The sequence below is a fragment of the Pseudonaja textilis genome, chromosome 1, assembly GCF_049901715.1.
Source record: "Pseudonaja textilis isolate UNSWEBS1 chromosome 1, rPseTex1.2, whole genome shotgun sequence".
Classification (NCBI taxonomy): domain Eukaryota; kingdom Metazoa; phylum Chordata; class Lepidosauria; order Squamata; family Elapidae; genus Pseudonaja; species Pseudonaja textilis.
The window spans coordinates 83,432,223-83,453,644 of record NC_141990.1 but is presented as its reverse complement, the minus strand read 5'-3'; the positions used below and the strand labels follow the sequence as shown (position 1 = coordinate 83,453,644).

The window sequence follows — 21,422 nt, the reverse complement described above, 5'->3', positions numbered from 1 at the left end:
CCAACCCACTGGAGCGGGGATGCAAGGAATGTTGCGGGTCCTGTCCCCTAAGGAGGCTCATCTGGCGGGGCTCAGAAGCTGGGCCTTCTCCATTGTGGCTCCCTCCCTCTGGAAAATCATCCCTCCAGAAAATAGACTGGTCTCTCCACTCTGACACACCTTTGGAAGCCCTGAAGATGTTCTGCCAGCAAGCCTGGGGAGCCCAGAGTGGGTTGGAGTCCATTAAAAGGCTGATATGAGAGTGTGTTGTTGCGGGGGGTGGGGTGGGGGGTTATTTTATTATTTTTATGTCTTTTATATTGTGTTTTTATTTTCTGTAAGCCACCTTGAGTCACCATGACCGAGTAGGCGGCAATATAAATTGCCCCAAATAAATATGTTCTCATGAGAAAACCATACTGTTTTCAGACAAGCATGATAAAGATTGCCCTAATGGCCTATGCTGATAGACAAATCTCTTAATGTGAAAAATAGTTACACAGTTTAGTATAAACTTAAAAGCCAGAGATCTTAAGAGCTCTACAATCTGTCCAACTTCTTATAACTAGCAGAATAAGATAAGTAGTACAGCTTTCTATTGTGTTTGTCTGTGCCAACAAAATGACAAATACTTGTGACACCTTAGAGAACAGTAAAATAATTTATTTTTATAGCTTTTATTTTTTTAAAAAGCTGCTACAGCTTTTACAAAATATTATAAAAATTACTTTAAAGCTTTTGTGCATCTGATGGTATGTATAATTTAGTCCACAGAAATTTGAGCCATAAGAAATGTGTTAATCTGCCAAAAGACTCATTATTTATACTAGTTCAAATTATCAATAACTACATTCCTTTTTAGGGCCATTGTAAATTCTCATTTAGTGTATTTCAAGCTGTAAATCATATTTCCTGTCAGAGGTGGGGAACTAAAAAGGGAATTAAAAACACAGATCCTAAAAGTTGAAGATATACCTATTACTAGAGGCAAATAATTTGTGAAAAACTAAAATGATTCTTCTGCAGATTTGACTATTTTGTGGTGGTATGTGACTTTAAACCTGCCTTCCATCTGTTCCCTTATGGATATATTTTGTCAGATCATGAGAACAAAGAGTAGAATACACATGATAGGTATCTGGTTTGGAGAAACTGAATGAAACATGTTTGTATTCAAGATCTTAGCTATAGAATCATAGTATGCTGACATTTAAAAAAGATGCCCCTGTGTTCTTTATTATCCCAGTATTTATAAGATAAAGGCATATATCAAATTGTTAAAAGGGGTACTAATATTTCATTTACATAGAAGAAAATAATCCAGCAATAGAAAGTCTAGTTCAAATCTAAAGCTTATGACACTCGTTTGAGAGCAATTATTAAACTTGGAGGAATTAATTCCTAAGCAACATTCTTAAAATAACTGCAAAAGCTACAGTTAAGATGTAAGCAATGCATAGCAATAGATTAATAGAAAACTTGAGTGGGGAGACTAAGCTCAAGTTCATCCTCAACTATCAGAATTCACTGCATATCTACATTTCAGTCATTTTCTATTAACATAATCTATTTAATGGATTGTTGTGAGGATGAAATAAATGGAGATTCCCTTGCAAGACATCTTGAATTTTTGGGTAAAAGGCAGGATAGAAACTTAACAAATCACATAACCACAATTTTCAGATTTATCACTTGGTGCTTAATGTGGCTGATTTTTAGAATTTCTACTCTGTGACAAGATGCAAAAAAACCAATGTTATACATGTGAACATATGCCAGGGCTTTGCACATCATCTGGATTAATTCCCCCTGTAAAATAGCTGTGTTTTTCACTGTAAAGAATTTTTTTTCTGATTATTGGTCCTCGCATAGAGAGAACAACTTTGTTCATCTGACTCCATTTACAGTTTAACACACATCTCCACTAGTCTGCTTAGAAATAAGGCCCATGGAATTCAGTCTGTTACAAATCTTTGTATAGATCAGTGGTGGCTAATCTTTTTGGGCTCCTGTGCCAAAAATTGTGCACGTGCTTGCACGCTTGCACTCGTGTGCCAGCACCCAGAAGACAATGTGCGCCACCTCACGCCCCCTATGCATGCATGTGCAATCCCCAACCCCACGCCACCGCCTTTCCTGCACTGCGCGTAACAGCTGATTTTCAGCCAGTTTGAGGCCTTTTTTGGCTTCCCAAAGGCTTGAGAAAGTCTTCTGCAGGCTTCAGCAAGCTTTGTAGGCCAAAAACTAGCCCCATTTCATCACTTCCTGTTTTTCCGGAAATACTGGTAGTGACGAAACGGGGCTAGTTTTCAGCCTATAAAGCTTGCTGAAGCCTGCAGAAGCCTTCCTCAAGCCTTTGGGAGGCTAAAAAAGGTCTCAAACCAGCCGAAAATCAGCTGTGAGGCACGTAAATATGCAGTGAGGTAAGTTTGCTTGCAGCTCGCATGCCTGCACAAATGGCTCTGTGTGCCACCTGTAGCACACGTGCCATAGGTTCGCCATCACAGGTATAGATTGTACCAAACTTTCACCTGGAGATGACCAAAAATTTATATGACTTAGAAGTGGCTTGCTATAAAAGATTTTTTCTCTCTAAATTACATAGATAGGTGAATAGAAAAAATATATACAATGGGAATAATTGAATTTTCCCTACCCTAGCTAGATTTTCTACAATATACTTCCAACTGCATGCTAAATCTTTCCTAGGCATTATATCACTCACTAGGGCTCAGTTTCTGAATAATTTCTTATGGTCAGAAGCAAAATAATGTATTTCACATACTAAGGATATAATTATTTCACATAATTATCTCCAGGGAAAGATAGAAGGCAAACAAGGTCCAAGCAGAAGGAAAACATCATGGCTTCAAAGGGTTTGGACAAAACTCAGCAGCACTTTTTCGTGTGACTGTTGATAAAAATAGGATCACCAACATGATCGCCAACATCCAATGACAGATACGGCACAAGAAGAAGTGGACATAAATTTAATGATGTGATCCATTCATGTCTGACTCAAATCTTTCCACGTCTCTTAAATTTAATAGGATGCTGCAATATTCTTATATGTTTGTTTTAATAGAGACACATATTTTCTGAATAAATTAACTTCATTAGTAAACAGGATTATTTCAAGGAACACTCTCCATAGGTTACACATTCTTTGCAGTGTTGGGATTCAATTTTTTTTACTACCGGTTCTGTGGGCGTGGCAGGGTAAGGATACTGAAAAACCTCCAGTCAGATGTGGTATTTGCCGGTTCTCCAAACTACTCAAAATTTCCGCTACCGGTTCTCCTGAAATGGTCAGAGCCTGTTGAATACCACCTCTGATTCTTTGCTGCTTTTTGCATTTGCTTCAAATTACAGGGATAGGACCCTATGGAAAAGTAGAAAAGATTTCCAGATCAGCTCCTACAGGAATACACAACGTCTGTCAATTAAAGGATCATACCAAGCTTTGTGAAGTATATAAGGAACTGCACTGAAAAAGTGGGTGGAATAATCATTTGGGGAGTGAAATAATAGTTATCTTAAGCCCTTGTATTTGTCCCTAAAAAAAATTTTTTTAAATAAATAAAGGGGGTTAAAGTCAGATCCACCCACAAAGAGGATGCTTTTTACACTTACAAGTAAACTCAAGTCCAGCTCTGTTGAGTATAAAATCTTAAATACAAAATACCAATATAGGGTTTTCAAAAGTTGATGGTCCAGACTTAACTTTGTGCAGACCTCTTCCTCCTCCTCTATCATTTTTTTCTCAGGAATAGCCTCTTTCACTTTATCATTTCATCAAATACCACTGTTTATATTCCCCATTTATAAACTGTAATTCCAGATACATCTATGGCATTATTTATTTTTACTTTATTCCCAATAGCTTCTGCATTGTTTCCCTTATGATTACTTTCCACTCAATCTGTTGGGAGATTATTTTCTTTAAAAATTTCTATAGAGCTCTTACTTTCTCCAGTGGTTCTACTTTTATTTGACGTCCTTTCTCCCTCAAGATCCACATTTGACACTATCAAATAATGCCGTGCCTCCATTCAAAACCTGTCACTGTATACTTCACTAACTGAATATTACTTTCTCATATATACACAGGGACAAAGTTAACAATATATTTGAAACAAATCTTTACTAAGGAAATTTTCAACAATTACCATATTCATGATAATATATGATATATTCCCTATTTTATATAATATTGTGATTCTTCATTTGTTACTACCATTTTCTACAATCCATTTTTCTCATACACACCTTTTTAACTTCTTTATTGCACAAAGTATTTCCTAGTAGGATAAATCCACACTTCTGTGGCACATTCCTTTAATTCTGTTCCAAATAGCTTCCATATTTCACAGTAAATTTTCATGGCATCCAGTTTTGTTCAATCTGGGAAACTACTGTATATTTCTATTTATAATTCTCTTCCTGCAGTTGCTCTCATCTCATATTTTTCAATTATCAATTCCTTGAAGCTTAACATGAAACTATCATCAATCTCTGAATCCCTACTTTCATGTACATCTAAAACAACCTAAATAAAACCAATTCATACTTTCTGATATACATTTTAGCCCTTTCATTTATACTGGAAGTTACATTTTTACTTTCCTACATATATTCATCAATGCCACAAGATTAAGACACTTTCATTCACATCAATCACGTACATCTCCTTCTCCCGCAAACACCCACACATTTTTTTTCATTCCATTTGTTAATTCATGTTATTGACCAAATAGAAACATCATAATTATATATTGGGTAACTGGACATGGAAACCAAACAAAAGTTACACATTTAATTTTGAAAAGCAAAACAACACGATGCATCCTACAAATCCATGCCTGAAAGGTACTGTTATTGGATTAAACCCCATTCAACCAGGTGGCTGCAAAAAAACAAACAAACCCAGGCTTATTGCATTCTATTTACAAACACACACCTGCATTTTCATCCCTCGCTGAAGACGTAAACGCTGGCAAATTGAACAGAAATTAGGTGAAATGTGTCACAATTGCTTTTGAAGCAATGTGATTGATATCGTTCCACATTTGCCACTATTCGGTTCAAAGCTCTCGGCTTCGCTTTGGAAGCGGCGGCAGTGTAGAGCAACGAACTCGGCTTCAGGTCCCGTCGGGTTCGACCTCTGCTAACTTTTGTGGAGGTGTCCTGCTAGGGTGGTTTCCTTGCCATTTCTTTTCGGCACTGGCATTCACCCCAAAATCGCATTGCCGTTGCCTTCTTCTGTGATGTTTTTCAGCTCCTTGGGAGTAGTCTCGGCGAGCGAGAGCGAATGAGCTAGGAAGGAGGTGTTGTTAGATGGACAAAGATACCCAAAGTTAAAAATTGGATTATTTTAATTGTTCGTTTGTGTTAATTTCGAGATGGGGGTTGATAGATGGACAGACAAAGATCCCTAAAGCTAAATTGGATTGTTTTAATTGTTCGTTTATGTTAATTGAGAAAGAGAGAGCGAGGGAGGGAGGAGGGGGAGTTGTTAGATACCCAATTTTAATTGTTCGTTTGTGTTAATTTTAGAGAGACAGAGACAGAGATAGGGGGAAGAGAGACATACAGACAATCTATTGTATAGCTCTACCTACCGGAAGCTGTTGTTCGGATCTCTTCCCTTTCTTCCGGTGTAGGGCACAAGGCCGCGGCCGAGAGCGTCTCTTAGCAACCAAGCAGACGCTGAGGCGGCGCGGCAGAAGCTTTCGGCCGAGCGTCGAGCCATGTCGAAGTTCGGCAAAAAGAAGGAGGCGGTGAAATCCAACAATGTTCTCCAGTCAAATCTGCCCACGAAAGAGTAAGACCTGCCCTTTTCGCTGGAGGAGCTTTCTCCCCCTTTTCAGTCCTCTCCGCCCCGCTTTCCGCGGGCGAGTCGAGGCAGTGTCACCCTAGATAAGGGATACCCCCACCCCACCCCATCCCAGTTGCTCGTCCCTTTGAAATAAAGCGGGTTGTCAGATACCCTCGATCGTGCGGAATAATAAGAACGATGCCTGAATATGACCTTGGCTAAAGTTTAGACTGTTTTCGATTGGGATAGTATAAATAAACCCACGTATGTTGCCTTGGGCTCCTTAGAGAAGGGAATAGGGTAAACGACACATTGCGACTTCTTTGAAGATCCTTATTTTGGGATCGTTGTGAACAGAGTGGACATTGGAGTAGATTCAACTGCTGCTCCCCTTTTTTATTATTTACTTATGAACCAGAACGGAAACAATACATTATTATTGTTTATTTCACCTTTTTTTTGTATATAACTCAAAGCTGCAAGCCATACCTCATGCATCTGCTTCCTACTTTTCCCACAACAACAACCCTATAAGGTAGGTAGGGCTGAGAGGACACCTTAGCCACTGTACCAAATGGGCTCCTTGTGTTAGCAGAAGCCACCCTGCAGCCATTTCTGCCCATTTTCTGCGGCATCTATCGTGGAGATAGAAATGGGAAAACAGAGGCAGCGTTTGAAGAGATACCCTAAAATGAAAGGTCCTTGGTGCTCTCTGAGCTTGCTTGTTTTCTTGCAGATGTCTCATTACCCAAACTAGGTAACATCATCAGTGAAACATCTGCAAGAAAACAAGCAAGCTCAGAAAACACCAAGGACTCCTCATTTCAACCTTGAACTACAAATATTCTCTTTATTGCTACACCCTAAGGTATTGATCTGAGAAAAGGCAAGGATTAGTTCAGTACCTGGCCTCAGCAGGCTAAGGGGGGTTGTTTGCACTCCCAATAAAACTGGCTCTTGATCTCACATCTTCAGGGTTCATTTGCTGTGAATTGAAAACTTATCTCAATATAGATGTGGATTCTGTTGAGAGTTTGCTATATGATGCTCAGCTAGTGAAGAATGGTTTTAATTCTGGTTCTTGTTTTGCTTGGAAGGGTGTTACTGTATTTTTTGTCTATGGATGAATGTTAGCCACTCAGATTTTGTACATAAAGAGAGGGGCCCATATATGTTGTCTAAATAAATAAATAAGAGCTAACATATAAGAAGGTATTGTTGTAGAAACATGAATTAGCATGAAATAAAAGGGAAGTAAATAAACTAATTGCCCGTGAAATTATGAGAAAGGTGGTTTTAATGGTGTTAATGGATCAGAATAAAAGAAGTTTGCTTAGGAGGTGGAGTGCAACTTTTTTAAAATGGGTGTGAATATTGCATCTGCGTCTGGCAGTTGGAACAATGCTGTCATTTTTTCCTATTCGAAGTGAAAGATAGCAAAATTGAATATAGGGGTTATCTTGCTAAATGAACTTAGGAAGCTGTTCTGCAGAATTCTGATCAAAAAAGTACAGGAGATGATAAAGATCATACTTCTTCTCTGCTGACATTCCACTCTGTGGTACCTTCTCTAGCCACTTTCACTTTCATACCATCCTTTTTATCTACTTTGTTCTTCTCTGGATACTGTCCTGATCTTTAAAGTGTCCAAAATCTTTTAAAAGAGTAGGCATACCTGAAAAATTAGGGAAAGGAGCGGTCTCGTCTTTTCACTTAAAACACAGAAAAATACGTATTCTCATGACAACGTAACATAAAATACAAGAAAAAAACACAGATTCTGACACAAATAACTGTATGTGTGTTAGAAGCACCTACAAAGCTAACCAAAGGGGACTTCTGGATTGAAAGGATTTGCCAATGACAACATTGTTGCTCAGGGGATGCCCAATTACTAAAAGTAATGCAACCTTCAGGGAGGCTCCTTTCAGGTCCCCCATTATTACGGTAAATGTTTTTTTGTGGACAATCACAGCTATATACATATATTCTGAATTTCTGATTTTTTTAATGACAGCAATCACTTGCCATTTGTGGGTTTTTTAAAAACTGATTTTGCAGTTTACATACAGAATATGTATCAATCATGTCTATCATCCTTTCATTATCTGTGATGTGATAGAGCTAAGATGGTTCCATAGAATAGATAACCATAGATTGCCCATCTATCATATAGGGCTTTTAAAAGTCATAATCAAAACCTTGAATTGGACTTGGAAGCAACTGGTACCCAATGCAGCTTGTGCAGCAGGGGTATTACAGGCCTCATTCTTTGGCCACCCAAAATTGCCTCCATGGCCGCATTCTGTACCAGCTGAAGCATCCGGATACTTTTCAAGGGTAGCCCCATGTAGAGCACATTGCAGTAGTCCAAACAGGAGATGACCAGGGCATGAGAGACTGAACAGAGAGCTATTCCTAACTGGCACACATGATATTGAGCAAAGGTCTTCCTAGCAATAGCTGCTACCTGCTTTTTGAGCAGGAGCCATGATCCAGGAGGGCCCCCAGATTATGCACCGGGTTTTTCTGATGTAATACAACCCCATCCAAGACCAAAGATGGTAAACTTCCAGATGCAGAGGACCTATCCACAACCACCCCATCATTCCAATGTTCAGTTGAAGTATTTCTTGCCCATCCAGACCCGCACAGCCTCCAGGGACCACGAAAGAAAATCCATAACATCACTTACTCACCAGGGAATAATATATATAAATGGGTATCATCAGCATACTGATGATACCTCATGCCATGGTAACTAATGATCTCACTCAGCAGTTTCACGTAGATGTTAAAAAAGAGCAGAGAAAACACCATGCCCTGCAGCATCCTACAAAATAGGGGCTATGAGCTGGACCTCTTTTTATTTGTTTGTTTGTTTGTTTATTTAGTCAAGCAATTATTAGATAACAGGTATAAGTATAAAAATGGTTATGAATACATGAAATGGATACAAAAAAGAAAAGAAACAATAAGACAGGGATGGTAGGCATGTTGGTGTGCTTATGCACCCCCCCCCCACAGACCTCTTAGGAAAAATCTAGCTCCCTATTGACATTGATTGGGTCCAGGAAGGAGGTAAGCCAGCACAGAACTGTGCCACCCACCCTCAACTCCCTAAGTCAGCCCCAAAGGATACCATCGTCAATGGTATCAAAAGCTGCCAAGAAATCAAGAAGAACAAGGATGGATGCAGTGGCTACATCTTTTTCTTATGTTTAAATACGGCTATAGCCTTTTGTAGTTGGTATATGAATTAAATTCCTGTTTGGCATTTGGCATTTAAAATCAAATATATATCTATACACACACAAACACACACACACATTACTTTTTAACATATAGAGTGAATATAAGCATTATAACAGAATATAAAGCTTCAGTTTGTAAAATGTCCCAAGTGGATCATTTTGGCATGCAGTTTCATTCATACATCTACCTTACATCAGGAAGTGCATTTAAAAACATAAATTGTGATTTTCCTAACTTTAAAATAGCATTTTTTAGCACAAAATTAGGTATATTTGTCATATGGTTCGATGAACTTTTTAAAAATGAAAATTGATGTTCAGATTGGGATTGCAGTCTGGATGGAGATGGGCTATTAAATCTTTTATACTTACTATTCCACTTGGAGGAAAGCACTAAACAGCCGTTTGCCTCCCTTTAATATTAAGTGTTCAGAGCCTTGATTCTCACTGGTCAGATTTCAAATGCAAAATTCAAAAATCTTGACCCTTTTATACCAAGGGTCAAATTCAAAGTTCAAATTATTCATTTTTAAAATTCATGCTAAATTAATTCAAAAAATACAAAACATAATAGTTATTTTGATGCCTGGATTTGATCAGATGAAAACAATGTTGTTTTGTCCAATGTGTGTTTGCCTATGACAAAATAGTCATGTTTTCCTATAAAATTAAAATGCAATAAAGTTTGATACATTTTGTTATGTTGCATGCCACCTATTCTAATTTTCTTCATTCTCTCATTTGATGTATTATATTGCTCTGCATTTAAAAGTCCTCACTTGTATCTCTTTTAGCAAAGCCTATTACTAATAAAAATAAAGAAGTGAAAAGGTTTAGCTTCCATTATTTTTGCTATCCAAATAATATATATTATCAACATCAATCAAATTAAAGTAATAAAAATTATGCTGTCATTGTGACCATTTGAAAGTTGTTCTTGTTGCCTAGAGAATCGACTTAGAATAATAGGCTGGGAGTGCCAATTATACATTTCATAAGGATAAGCAATGTCATTTGCACAGAAAAAAATATTAGAACTGTTTGATATTTTAGTTTTTTAAAATCTTAATAAATGTGTGTGCATATAGGTTGTTACAAAATCCACTCATTATTTTGGCAAAGAGTAAGTGTAAGCTAATTTATGACACCAGAAATATTGTACTTTAATCTGAGAATGCAATGATACAGACCTAATTTTCATACAATTGTATGCTATTCTGCAATAATACAATGGAAGCACAGCATTTTTTTGCTTCACATTTGCAGTGAACAATTTCTTATTAGGTTTTGTGCAACTCAGTTTGATTTTCTACCCCAATGTCTGTGTAACCAAATACTACTTCCTTTGCAGTCAGCCTTTACTGATTAATTGGGGAGGGGTTTTTCTCATGAATAAATTAAAAGATATCAGGAATCTCAGTCTAATAATGAAACCCAATAAGTAGTCCTCAACTTACAATCACATTCAGCCCCAAATTTATGTTGCTAAGTGAAACATGTGTTAAGTGAGTTTTGCCCCATTGTATGACTTTCTCACCATAGTTGTTAAATGAAACACTGCAATTGTTAAGTAAGTAACATAGTTGTTAAGTGAGGCTGACTTCCCCATTGCTTTTGCTTGCCCGAAGGTTACAAAAGCTGATCACATGACCCCGGGACATTGCATCCGTCATAAACATGAGTCAGTTGCCAAGCATCTGAATATTGATCATTTGACCGTGGGAATGCTGCAATGGTCAGAAGAGTGAAAAAAGGTCATAAGCCCCTGTTTTCAGTGCCATTGTAACTTTGAATCGATCACTAAATAAATTGTTGTAAGCCGAGGACTACTTGTATGATTTCAGGAAGCACTTTTCTTTTGTCTGTCATCCAATATGGTAGATTGCTTAAGTGAAGCATAAATTAATAATATTCCCGTTTTTTTATTAGTTTTTAATTGTACTTAACAACTATTTGAACTTGGGAGCATTTCAAAAATCGAAAACAAATATGAAAATATTTGCCATGTAAGAATAAATACCATGTTAGAAGAATATAGTAAACTTTTCATATTCATATTATATTTCAGCACCTGGTTTCTTTCGGGATCACCTTCTACTGTAAATCCTCAAGGTACTTCACCTGAGTCAAAGAAAGGAAGATTTCCTATCTGGCCAGAATGGAGTGAAGCAGACATCAATGTAGAAAAGTGGGATGCTGGAAAAGGTGGAAAGGAAAAAGATAAATCTGGAAGAAGCCCTATTCTGGTATGTTTCCTATAAACTTTTTTTTTCCTAGTTCCTCTATATATAGAAATTTATTCTTACTGCATTTTTCTTACTTATTGAACTTTGAAATTTAGTTGGATGCCAATCTGGAAAGTATGCATCTCATATGAGAAGAATTGTGGGGGGAAATTGTTACTACGTTTATTTTGATTTTTTCATCGTATGCTGTGCTTAAATCAAAGTGCTTAAATCGCCAATGGTCTGTTTGTTGGCTAGTTGAGCTAGCTGGTGTTTGAGGTATAAAAATATTCAGTTTCATTATAACTCGGGGGAGAGCGTATCATTTGGGAATGATGTTTCTGCCTTTTATTTTCAATTTGATGATTGCGAGAGATGGGGAGAAGACTTGTAGTAACTCTAAGTTTTCCACATGTCAGTTGGCAACAGTGACTCAACACTACCAATGTGGTGTGGACTTTTGCCTGTGACCATCATTTCATTGGTTGTGTATTTTGATTGCCACATTAGTTTCAGTGTGTCATAGTTTTGACATGCAGACCTGAATCTGTTCCTAAGATTTGAGGAGAAAATTTGGAATTTGATCAGGGGCAGTATTTTGTCTTTTTGTTCTATAAGTGAACAACTAGTGAAAGGAGAACATCAGAATGCTTTTTTAGCACACCCTTTGGACTTTCTGATGCTTTTTTTAGCATTATAGTTGGATTTCTCCCTATGAAGCTTGCTAGACTGGTGGAGTTGCAACCTTGAAATTTCTCTGTCAATGGCTTCCTTGTCCTTTGCAATAGAGAGTTGTCAAGTGATAATGGTGAGAAACACTCTTCAGCAAGATTTAGATATGAGGAAAACCAATCAGCTACCAACATTACAAAAGACTAAGTGTAGACACTCTACAATAAATTTAGGATTTATAGTTTCTGAAGTTGACTTCTCATTATTTATACTATCTCTGGACTATAATTAAAAAAATGTTGTTTGTACTTTGTATTAAAATAAAATCAGTAAGCATTAAAATCCAGTTTCCAAAAATTCGAGATAGCTCTTATTATCATGTACAAAGCCATAGTCACCAGAACAATATACATCCCCAATGGAAATGTGTCTCTCAGCTTTATTTGTTTCTGAAACAGAACGGTCAGAAATTATCTTCTGCACTCCTTACTATCAGGTTTGCAGCAGAAAAGGATGTGAGGAATTTTACACCATGCAACAAATGTCATCTCCTTTCCAATTCCAACTGGAAATTTGCTTTGATTTTTCATATGAACGACAAAGCCATATATATCCAACTCTACACCAGATTGAGTTCTTTTCCATGTGAAATATGTGCATAGCCAAAAGGAAAAACTAAACAAAACCAGGCTCCTCAGAACTTTGTTAATGGAAGTGGTGAAATTTTGAATTTATTTGGATCATACATAGAATTTATCTCTGTATTTTTCAATTACTCTGCTCATTTTATTGTAATATTAAAAATACATTTTTCAAAAAACTGCTATATTTAGACTGTATTAAACAGTTTATATTCTTGAGTTTTTGAGAATTAGTTACATATAAAATAACAGTTTTCATTATAACATATGAAGAAAAAAATATATGAACAACTTAAAATAATTATTTTGTATATCCTGTTATTAAAAATGAGACTGGTGGCAGAGGGCTGGAAGATGGTGAAGAAGCTGTTTTGTCCACTAACAACTTGCCTAGTGTGTAGATAGAGTGGATACTGTAGTATCTACGCATGTAGTATGTCAGTGCCTTCATTGCCTGTCATGGACAAGGTGTTCTCTACTTAAGACTTGTAATTGTTATGATATATTAGACATTATTATAAAAAATAATCACATCACAATTCAGCACATAAATGCCAAAATTGAGTGGTATAATTAGAAAACAAATCTTTCAACAATCAATATATAGAATAGTTTTTACATTTTATTTTAAACTCCCATCCATAGTCCAAAAAGAAATAGATGCAAAATGTTGGGGCTATTTTCTCTGGTTACATTACTTAACATTATTCAGAGTTGTAGAAATTTATCAATTAGAAAACAAATCTTTCAACAATCAATATATAGAATAGTTTTTACATTTTATTTTAAACTCCCATCCATAGTCCAAAAAGAAATAGATGCAAAATGTTGGGGCTATTTTCTCTGGTTACATTACTTAACATTATTCAGAGTTGTAGAAATTTATCAATTCTGCATTTAAGAGTCAACTATTAGAATTTGCTTTAAATATAATACTACTTAGATTAACTCAGATAAATTCATTAAATTAGCAGTCAGACATCACTGAACGGATAACATCAAAGTACCACTAAATTCAGTTAGTGTGATCTAGATATGACTAAATAAGAATTCAACTAATTTTTCTTTCAATTAATGTTGCACACAGCATGTCTTTGAAGATCCAGAAGGAAAACTCGAACTTCCCTCTTCACTGAAAGTGAGTCTTTGGAAAAGGCCTCAAGAATTTTTAACCAATAAGGTGAGATGCACCTAATTTCTGGTTATCTATTTAAAATGTTGGTTTTCTTTTTTTTTAAGTTTATTTTTTAACTTAAATAATGCACAATAATATGCAAAAAAAAAAGAATTGGAATATCCTTCATTGCAAAACCAATGATTATTAGAAATGTGAAATGTATTTCCTATAATTTAAAAGCTCATATTGAGCTCTAGAACTGTGAAAAATCAGATTTCAAGAATTTAGAATTCTAAATACAGGAATAAGGAAAAAAACAGAATATGTCACCATGGAAGGCATTATTACCCCTTCATACTTTTTGACCATTTCATATTAACAGTATTCCGGATACCTGATTTATTAGCAACAAACTTTATATTGCTCAACATACTTTCTTAATCAGTGTACAAGTCTTTTGGGATACACTTTGCTATATAACTTTGAGCCGTGAAATATATGGATTTTCATTCTAATTTTAACAATTTATGTATATGTTAATAGAATAATTAAATTTCTTATTACTTTTAGGTTCCCGTAGTAGTAAAAAATGAAAATTGGTTTGATCTTTTTTCACCAAATGAACATTTAATGGGTAGCGAGGTATGAAATAATCATTCTTTATAAAAAATAACATACATTGAAATATTTGTTGTTACAAATGTATAAAAGTGATTTGGATCTAAAAAACAAAAGTATACAAACCTGTCATGCGACACAGTGAACTAATTTACTAAAGTGCCACTATGCAGAGAGAAATAAAGATGGGATTAGACCCCATATCAGGCAGCAAAATGCTGGCTCATTACTTGGAAATAGTATAAATGAGCATTTATTTATTTATTTATTTTAAATGCTTCCCATTTCCCCAATTGGGCAACTTTCATTAATTTTGTGTGATGGCATACTTAGTATAGGTTTATGAAAAGTCAGTATAGAGCTATTTAGTTGAAATATTATGTTTTCATTAGAAAATTGAAACAAGGTTTAGAGTAGGGATGTTCTAGCATTTTGTTCATTTCACATTTTTAAGCAGATTCATAGTTTTGCAGGCTTTTGCAGATAGAAGCTTCATTCATATACATTCATTCTTATTTGGAAATCTTTCCATATTTCAAAAATATTGGGCAAATAATAGAACAAATCTGACTCTGCATAAGACATGTAGAAATGACATAACCAAAATAGTCAAATCTACCTACTCTGGATGTTTGGATAAAAAACAAATTACTCAGTAGAGTTTGTTTCTTATGCTGTATCTATAATCCACACCTGTCAACTTAATTATAATATAAGCACAACTCCTTTAAGATCACAGTCATAAAGAAGAAAATGTACATATTTATGTGTAACTACAGCTTACAAGCACCTCTTAAAATCAATATGTACATATTTATGTGTAACTACAGCTTACAAGAACCTCTTAAAATCAATACCTCACTACTAAAAGAAAATGTGTGATATGATTACTATTTTGGTAACCTTACTAGGGACTAGAAATGAAAATCATTATCTAAACACTTTATAATATATATCAGAGCTGCTTGTTATGAAACTCAGTGAACATTATGTTTAAAACTATGGTTTTCATTCAGTCTGTATGAGTTATAGTACCTTCTCCTCTTCCATATAGGGATTATCAATATTTATTTCCAATTTTAAGGAAAATACAATTTTCATTAGTGTCCAAAATTAGGTAACTGTGATTTGTTTAAATAGTTGATTAACAAATTCCAGGATTGGGTTTTCATTTGTTGTTATCCCCCAAGCTTATGCATCAGAGGGTGGGTGGAATCCTGTATATTTTTTCCCTCAGGGCCATTTTTCTGTGGGGTTCCAACATTTGCAGTCTAGATACATAGCTTTACATAACTATAGCACCTATCCAGGTCAGCAGTATTGCAGGAATATAAGTTAGATAAGATAACCTTTACTGTCATTTTTACTGTGGAGCAGTGGCCCCCAACCTTTTTTGTGCCACCGCCCGGTACCGGCATCACAAAATAATCTGTGGCCCGGTACCGGCATCAGCACGCATGACAAGGCAAGGTGAGCCGAGCGACCGGCCAGCCAGCCGTCCCCCACTTTTCCCCGCCACCTTCAACTCCTCCTTTGTATCTTTGTCGATGGACTTCTCTTTGGGAAGGCTTCGGGACGGTCGCTCGGCTCGCCTTGCCTTGGGTGCTGAAAGAATCCTCGTGCCTTAGTTTCGTTTGAAGCCCCCCACTTCGATGAAACTAAGATGCGAGGATTCCTTCAGGACCCAAACGCCGCTTTCCAACCGGAAAAGCTCACCCGGAAGCACTTTCTCGTCAAACAAGATGGCGGCGCCCAGCAAACCCGGTAGGAAATGTTCCACCGACCGGGACCGGTCCACGGCCTGGTGGTTGGGGACCCCTGCTGTGGAGTAACCATTGGCACACATTAAAAATGAAATGAGTTGATGTTTGCAGATTGGCTGGGTTTTTTGTGCTGTAATCTCAGTTGTAATGACCTGGGTCATGGGCTGTGTGATGACCTTCTGAGGTCTATTGTTGTGGCCTCCTGGGTCTTGTGACACAACAATAGAACTCAGAAGGTCATCACACAGCCCATGACCTAGGTCATTACAACCCAGGTGATTACAGCACAAGACCCAGGATGACACAACAATAGAACTCAGAAGGTCATCACACAGCCCATTACCCAGGTAGTTAAATCACAGGACAACTGTAAAAGTCTGACTCACAGACGAACACATACAAAAACCTGATGATGGCAGATGAGATTCTGCCGAAACGTTGCTACAGCTTTAAAAGCACAACTACAATGACGTGGGAAAATACTTGAACAAAGCTGAATACTATATATATATATATATATATATATATATATATATATATATATATATATATATATATATGTATGGATCTTTGGTTGTTGGGTTTTCTCCCGCGTAAGATTCAAGTATCTAGGCAACGTTTCGATGAAGTCTCATTCATCATCTTCAGGCTTCTGTCTCCGGCTCTGTGCTTCTCAGAGTGATGTGAGATTGCAGCTGCTTCTTCCTTTTAACTGCTAGTGGGGTGGGACTTGATTGGGTGGGGGCTTGGCTGTGTTCTGATTGGGTGGGGTGTGTTCTCATTGGTAGGGGGTTTGGCTGTGTTCTGATTGGTTGGGGGTTGGCCGTGTTCTGATTGGTTGGAGGCGTGTTCTGTTCAGGTGGGGGCTTGGTTGTGCTCAGGTTAGTCTTAGTTGCTGGGGATTTGAGTTGGTGAGCTGTGATCTTGCTGTTTGGCTTGAGTTCGTGGTCGTGCTGCATCTTCATAGTGGGTGTCGGTTTGCTTCATGTATGGCTCGGAAGGGTTTGAAGTGGGTAGTGATGCAGCTGCAGTGCAGCTTCTGGTCCATGGTCGTGTCTCATCTTCTGAGTGGGTGTGAGTCTGTTTTCTACATGGAAGTGTGGTGGTGGCATCTTGTGTGGCTCTCATGGGTGTGGGTCTGGTGTCCTTCTTCATGTTAGGTACTCGTCTGTTCATGAGGGCGGGTTTCCAAATGGCTGGAAGGCGGGAGGTGTCATCTCGTTTGTTCATGCTGTGTGGGCGTTTTTCTAAACGATATATATATATATATATATATATATATATATATATGTATGTATGTATGTATTTGTTTTCTGAGGTTCTTGCGGGTATTTGTATGTGGATCTTTGGTTGTTCGGGTTTTCTCCCGTGTAAGATTCAAAGTATCTAGGCAACGTTTCGATGAAGTCTCATCGAAACACATACATACATACATACATACATACATACACATATATATACATAAATACACACACACACATACATACATACACACACACACACACACACACACACACACACACACACACACTATATATATATATATATATATATATATATATATATATATATATATATATATATACACACACACACACATATATATATACACACTGCTCAACCTAGATCTGAATGAATGAAATATTCTTCTTAAATACTTTGTTCATTACATAGTTGAATGTGCTGACAACAAAAACACACAAAAATTATCAATGAAAATCAAATTTAGTAACCCATGGAGGTCTGGATTTGGAGTTATACTCAAAATTAAAGTGGAAAAAAACACTACAGGCTGATCCAACTTTGATGTAATGTCCTTAAAGCAAGTCAAAATGAGGCTTAGCAGTGGCTCCATGTGCCTGTATGACCTCCCTACAATTCCTGGCCATGCTCCTGATGAGGTAGCAGATGGTCTCCTGAGGGCTCTCCTCCCACACCTGGACTAAAGCATCCCCCATCTCCTGGACAGTCTGTGGTGCAATGTGGCATTGGTGGATGGAGCGAGACATGATGTCCCAGATGTGCTCAACTGGATTCAGGTCTGCGGAACGGGCGGGCCAGTCCATAGCATCAATGCCTTTGTCTTGCAGGAACTGCTGACACACTCTAGCCACACGAGGTCTAGCACTGTCGTGCATTAGGAGGAACCCAGGGTCACCTGCACCAGCATATGGTCTCACAAGGGGTCTGAGGATCTCATCTCGGTACCTAATGGCAGTCAGGCTACCTCTGGCGAGCACATGGAGGGCTGTGCAGTCCCCTAAAGAAATGCCACCCCACACCATTACTGACCCACTGCCAAACCTGTCATGCTGGAGAATGTTGCAGGAAGCAGAACGTTCTCCACGGCGTCTCCAGACCCTGTCACGTCTGTCACATATGCTCAGTGTGAACCTGCTTTCATCTGTGAAGAGCACAGGGCACCAGTGGTGAATTTGCCAATCTTGGTGTTCTCTGGCAAATGCCAAACATCCTGCACAGTGTTGGGCTGTAAGCACAACCCCCCACCTGTGGACATCAGGCCCTCATACCACCCTCATGAAGTCTGTTTCTGACCGTTTGAGCAACCACATGCACATTTGTAGCCCACTGGAGGTCATTTTGCAGGGCTCTGGCAGTGCTCCTCCTGTCCCTCCTTGCACAAAGACGGAGGTAGCGGTCCTGATGCTGGGTTGTAGCCCTCCTACGGCCTTCTCCATGTCTCCTGATGTACTGGCCTGTCTCCTGGTAGCGTCTCCATGCTCTGGACACTACGCTGACAGACCCAGCAAACCTTCTTGCCACAGCTCGCATTGATGAGCCATCCTGGATGAGCTGCACTACCTGAGCCACTTGTGTGGGTTGTAGACTCCGTCTCATGCTACCACTAGAGTGAAAGCACCACCAGCATTCAAAAGTGACCAAACCATCAGCCAGAAAGCATAGGAACTGAGAAGTGGTCTGTGGTCACCACCTGCAGAACCACTCCTTTATTGGGGATGTCTTGCTAACTACCTATGCTTTCCACCTGTTGTCTATTTCATTTGCACAACAGCATGTGAAATTGATTGTCGATCAGTGTTGCTACCTAAGTGGACAGTTTTATTTCACAGAAGTGTGATTGACTTGGAGTTACATTGTGTTGTTTAAGTGTTCCCTTTATTTTTTTGAGCAGTGTATATATTGCCATACATATACATAAGATACATATACACATGCTATATACATATATATGCACACATACATACATATGTGTACATACATGTATTAATCACTGTCCATTTTGAATACACAGAGGAAAGAGGAAGTTTGAGAGTTCACAAGGTTGATGCTATATGGAACAAAACTGTGACTAAATCTAGATGTTCTGCTTCGGATACCACAAAGCCTCCTCCCAGAATGTCACAAGGAAAAGGTCATGAAGAGGTTGTGTAGTGTAGATATAGTGTAGATACCTATATCTATATAGTGTAGACACAGTGTAGACACTATATATCTATAGTATAGATACCATAGAATGTATCAGAATAGTTAATCCACTTTCATTTATTTGTGGAAAGCATTTGAATGCCAGAGCTAAGCTAATTCTCTTATTTCCTCTATACCCTCTCCACACCTGGCTTCAGTTGATGAGATGGATAATAAGTGAAATATATGCTGTTTGGAAGTTGCACAATACATCTGCTTTAAGTGTTGAAGCTAAAACTAATGCTAATGAAGTACCTCCAGTACCTCCAATATTGTGGAAACCATGGGAACATATCTACTCATTATGCAAAGCAATCAAAGGTCATATGCCATTGTATAATAGCTATGGAAAATATGTGGTAAAACTCTTCTGGATGGTAAGTGATCATCTATCTATATCTTATATACTACAATATACTTTTTCTAGTTTATTATGGTAAACTTTTTCTACAGTTTTTAAAATGAATTTTATTGCTTATTTAACTATCCATAGAAAGAACAATCGAGAATAGTGACTGCTATTAAGAAATCACACTACTATTTAACTATTATTGTATATCTTACTGAGTATCTTTTATTGCATAAGAGCTGAACAAATAATGCACAAAGTCTTTATATTATTACAGTTTCATACAATCCAGAATGAATAAAAATATCAAAGTCTAGATATACTGTATATTTTAGATATGATTATTTGACTTTGATCACTTTACAGTAAACCTTAAATACATGCATTTAAAAGTGCACCTCAAATGCATGGCACAGCTGTCTTGTGGATTTGAAAAGGCAGGAAGTATTCTTCCCTTCTGAATGTTTTGCACACTCTTACTTCACAGTGTTTGCTAGAATGCATAAGAGCCATATACATTTACATATTTCAGAAAATCATGAGTAATCCAGTAGTCTGTTAGCACTCATCCCTGTATTCAGAAAGATAGTTGTAGCACGTTCAGTAGGGGAAAAGCATCACAGATATATTCAGTATAAAATCATAGAGCCTCTTGAAATAGTCTTCCATGTACAGCCTTCTTATTTTAGTCCCTCTTAAATGTTTTAACAATTATTTTTCTTATACTATTTTATTGTACTACATTTGACTTAGGGAAATATCAACTCCGTGAAACATACCATTTCTCAACCTTCTTTTTTTTTGTCCTGGAGAAACCATTGAAATAATTTTCAGTCTTAGGGAACCCCTTCCTAAACAATTATTATATCTATAGCTATTTTTCACAAAAATATGAAAACCTCACAATATAATTCAATTCTCACACAATTCATATTTTATAATGTATAGAACAATACCAAAAGAACAGGCCACCTGAGTCCTAGTGCTTAAAAGTTTCTACCTCTGTAAGCACTAACAATGTTCAAAAAATGCTGATTATCTTTTTTTTAATCATGTTTTCTTCTCTGGAATCGTGGTTGAGAAAAGCTTGTTGAACATGTGGCAATGCATGAATATATTGAATACAGATTCAGTTTATTTCTTGCCATTGAGACATTTGTGGAAATAATGTTGTAAAAAAGTATCTTATTGGTTAGAAATATAGGGAAAAGCTAAGTAATAAGTGCAATTTCATAATACCAGTAACGTTGTGAAAAAGGCCAGCACTGAGTTTGTTGAAAAACGTTCACAAGTTGCATTTGGGCACTTTTCTATCTACTTCCTTTAGCACACATACAAGTACTCAAACAGTCATCTTGTGCTTTAGTCATCCATCATTGCCTTTTCTGTGGTCAGTTAAATTAATCTATACCAGGGCTGTCAAACTCATGGCCTACGGGCACTCCCACACGAAGGGAAAAAAAGTCCCAATACGTCACATGACACCATGATGCGAGTTTGATACTCAATCTATACTGATAAATCCATGCTGCCACTGTA

General features: G+C 37.3%; 1 protein-coding gene across 3 annotated transcripts in view; it reads left to right on the top strand.

Moving 5' to 3' along the window:
* Positions 1-5,692: 5,692 nt before the first annotated feature.
* Positions 5,693-21,422, top strand: part of ADGB (androglobin) — an 88,309-nt gene continuing 72,579 nt past the window's right edge. For all 3 annotated transcript variants that reach the window (XM_087939712.1, XM_087939707.1, XM_087939721.1), the window contains exons 1-5: positions 5,693-5,803; positions 11,120-11,297; positions 13,677-13,769; positions 14,277-14,348; positions 19,693-19,911. In XM_087939712.1, coding sequence (XP_087795838.1) covers positions 5,730-5,803; positions 11,120-11,297; positions 13,677-13,769; positions 14,277-14,348; positions 19,693-19,911 — 636 coding nt within the window. In that variant the 5' untranslated portion in view covers positions 5,693-5,729. The remainder of the gene's footprint in view (positions 5,804-11,119; positions 11,298-13,676; positions 13,770-14,276; positions 14,349-19,692; positions 19,912-21,422) is intronic.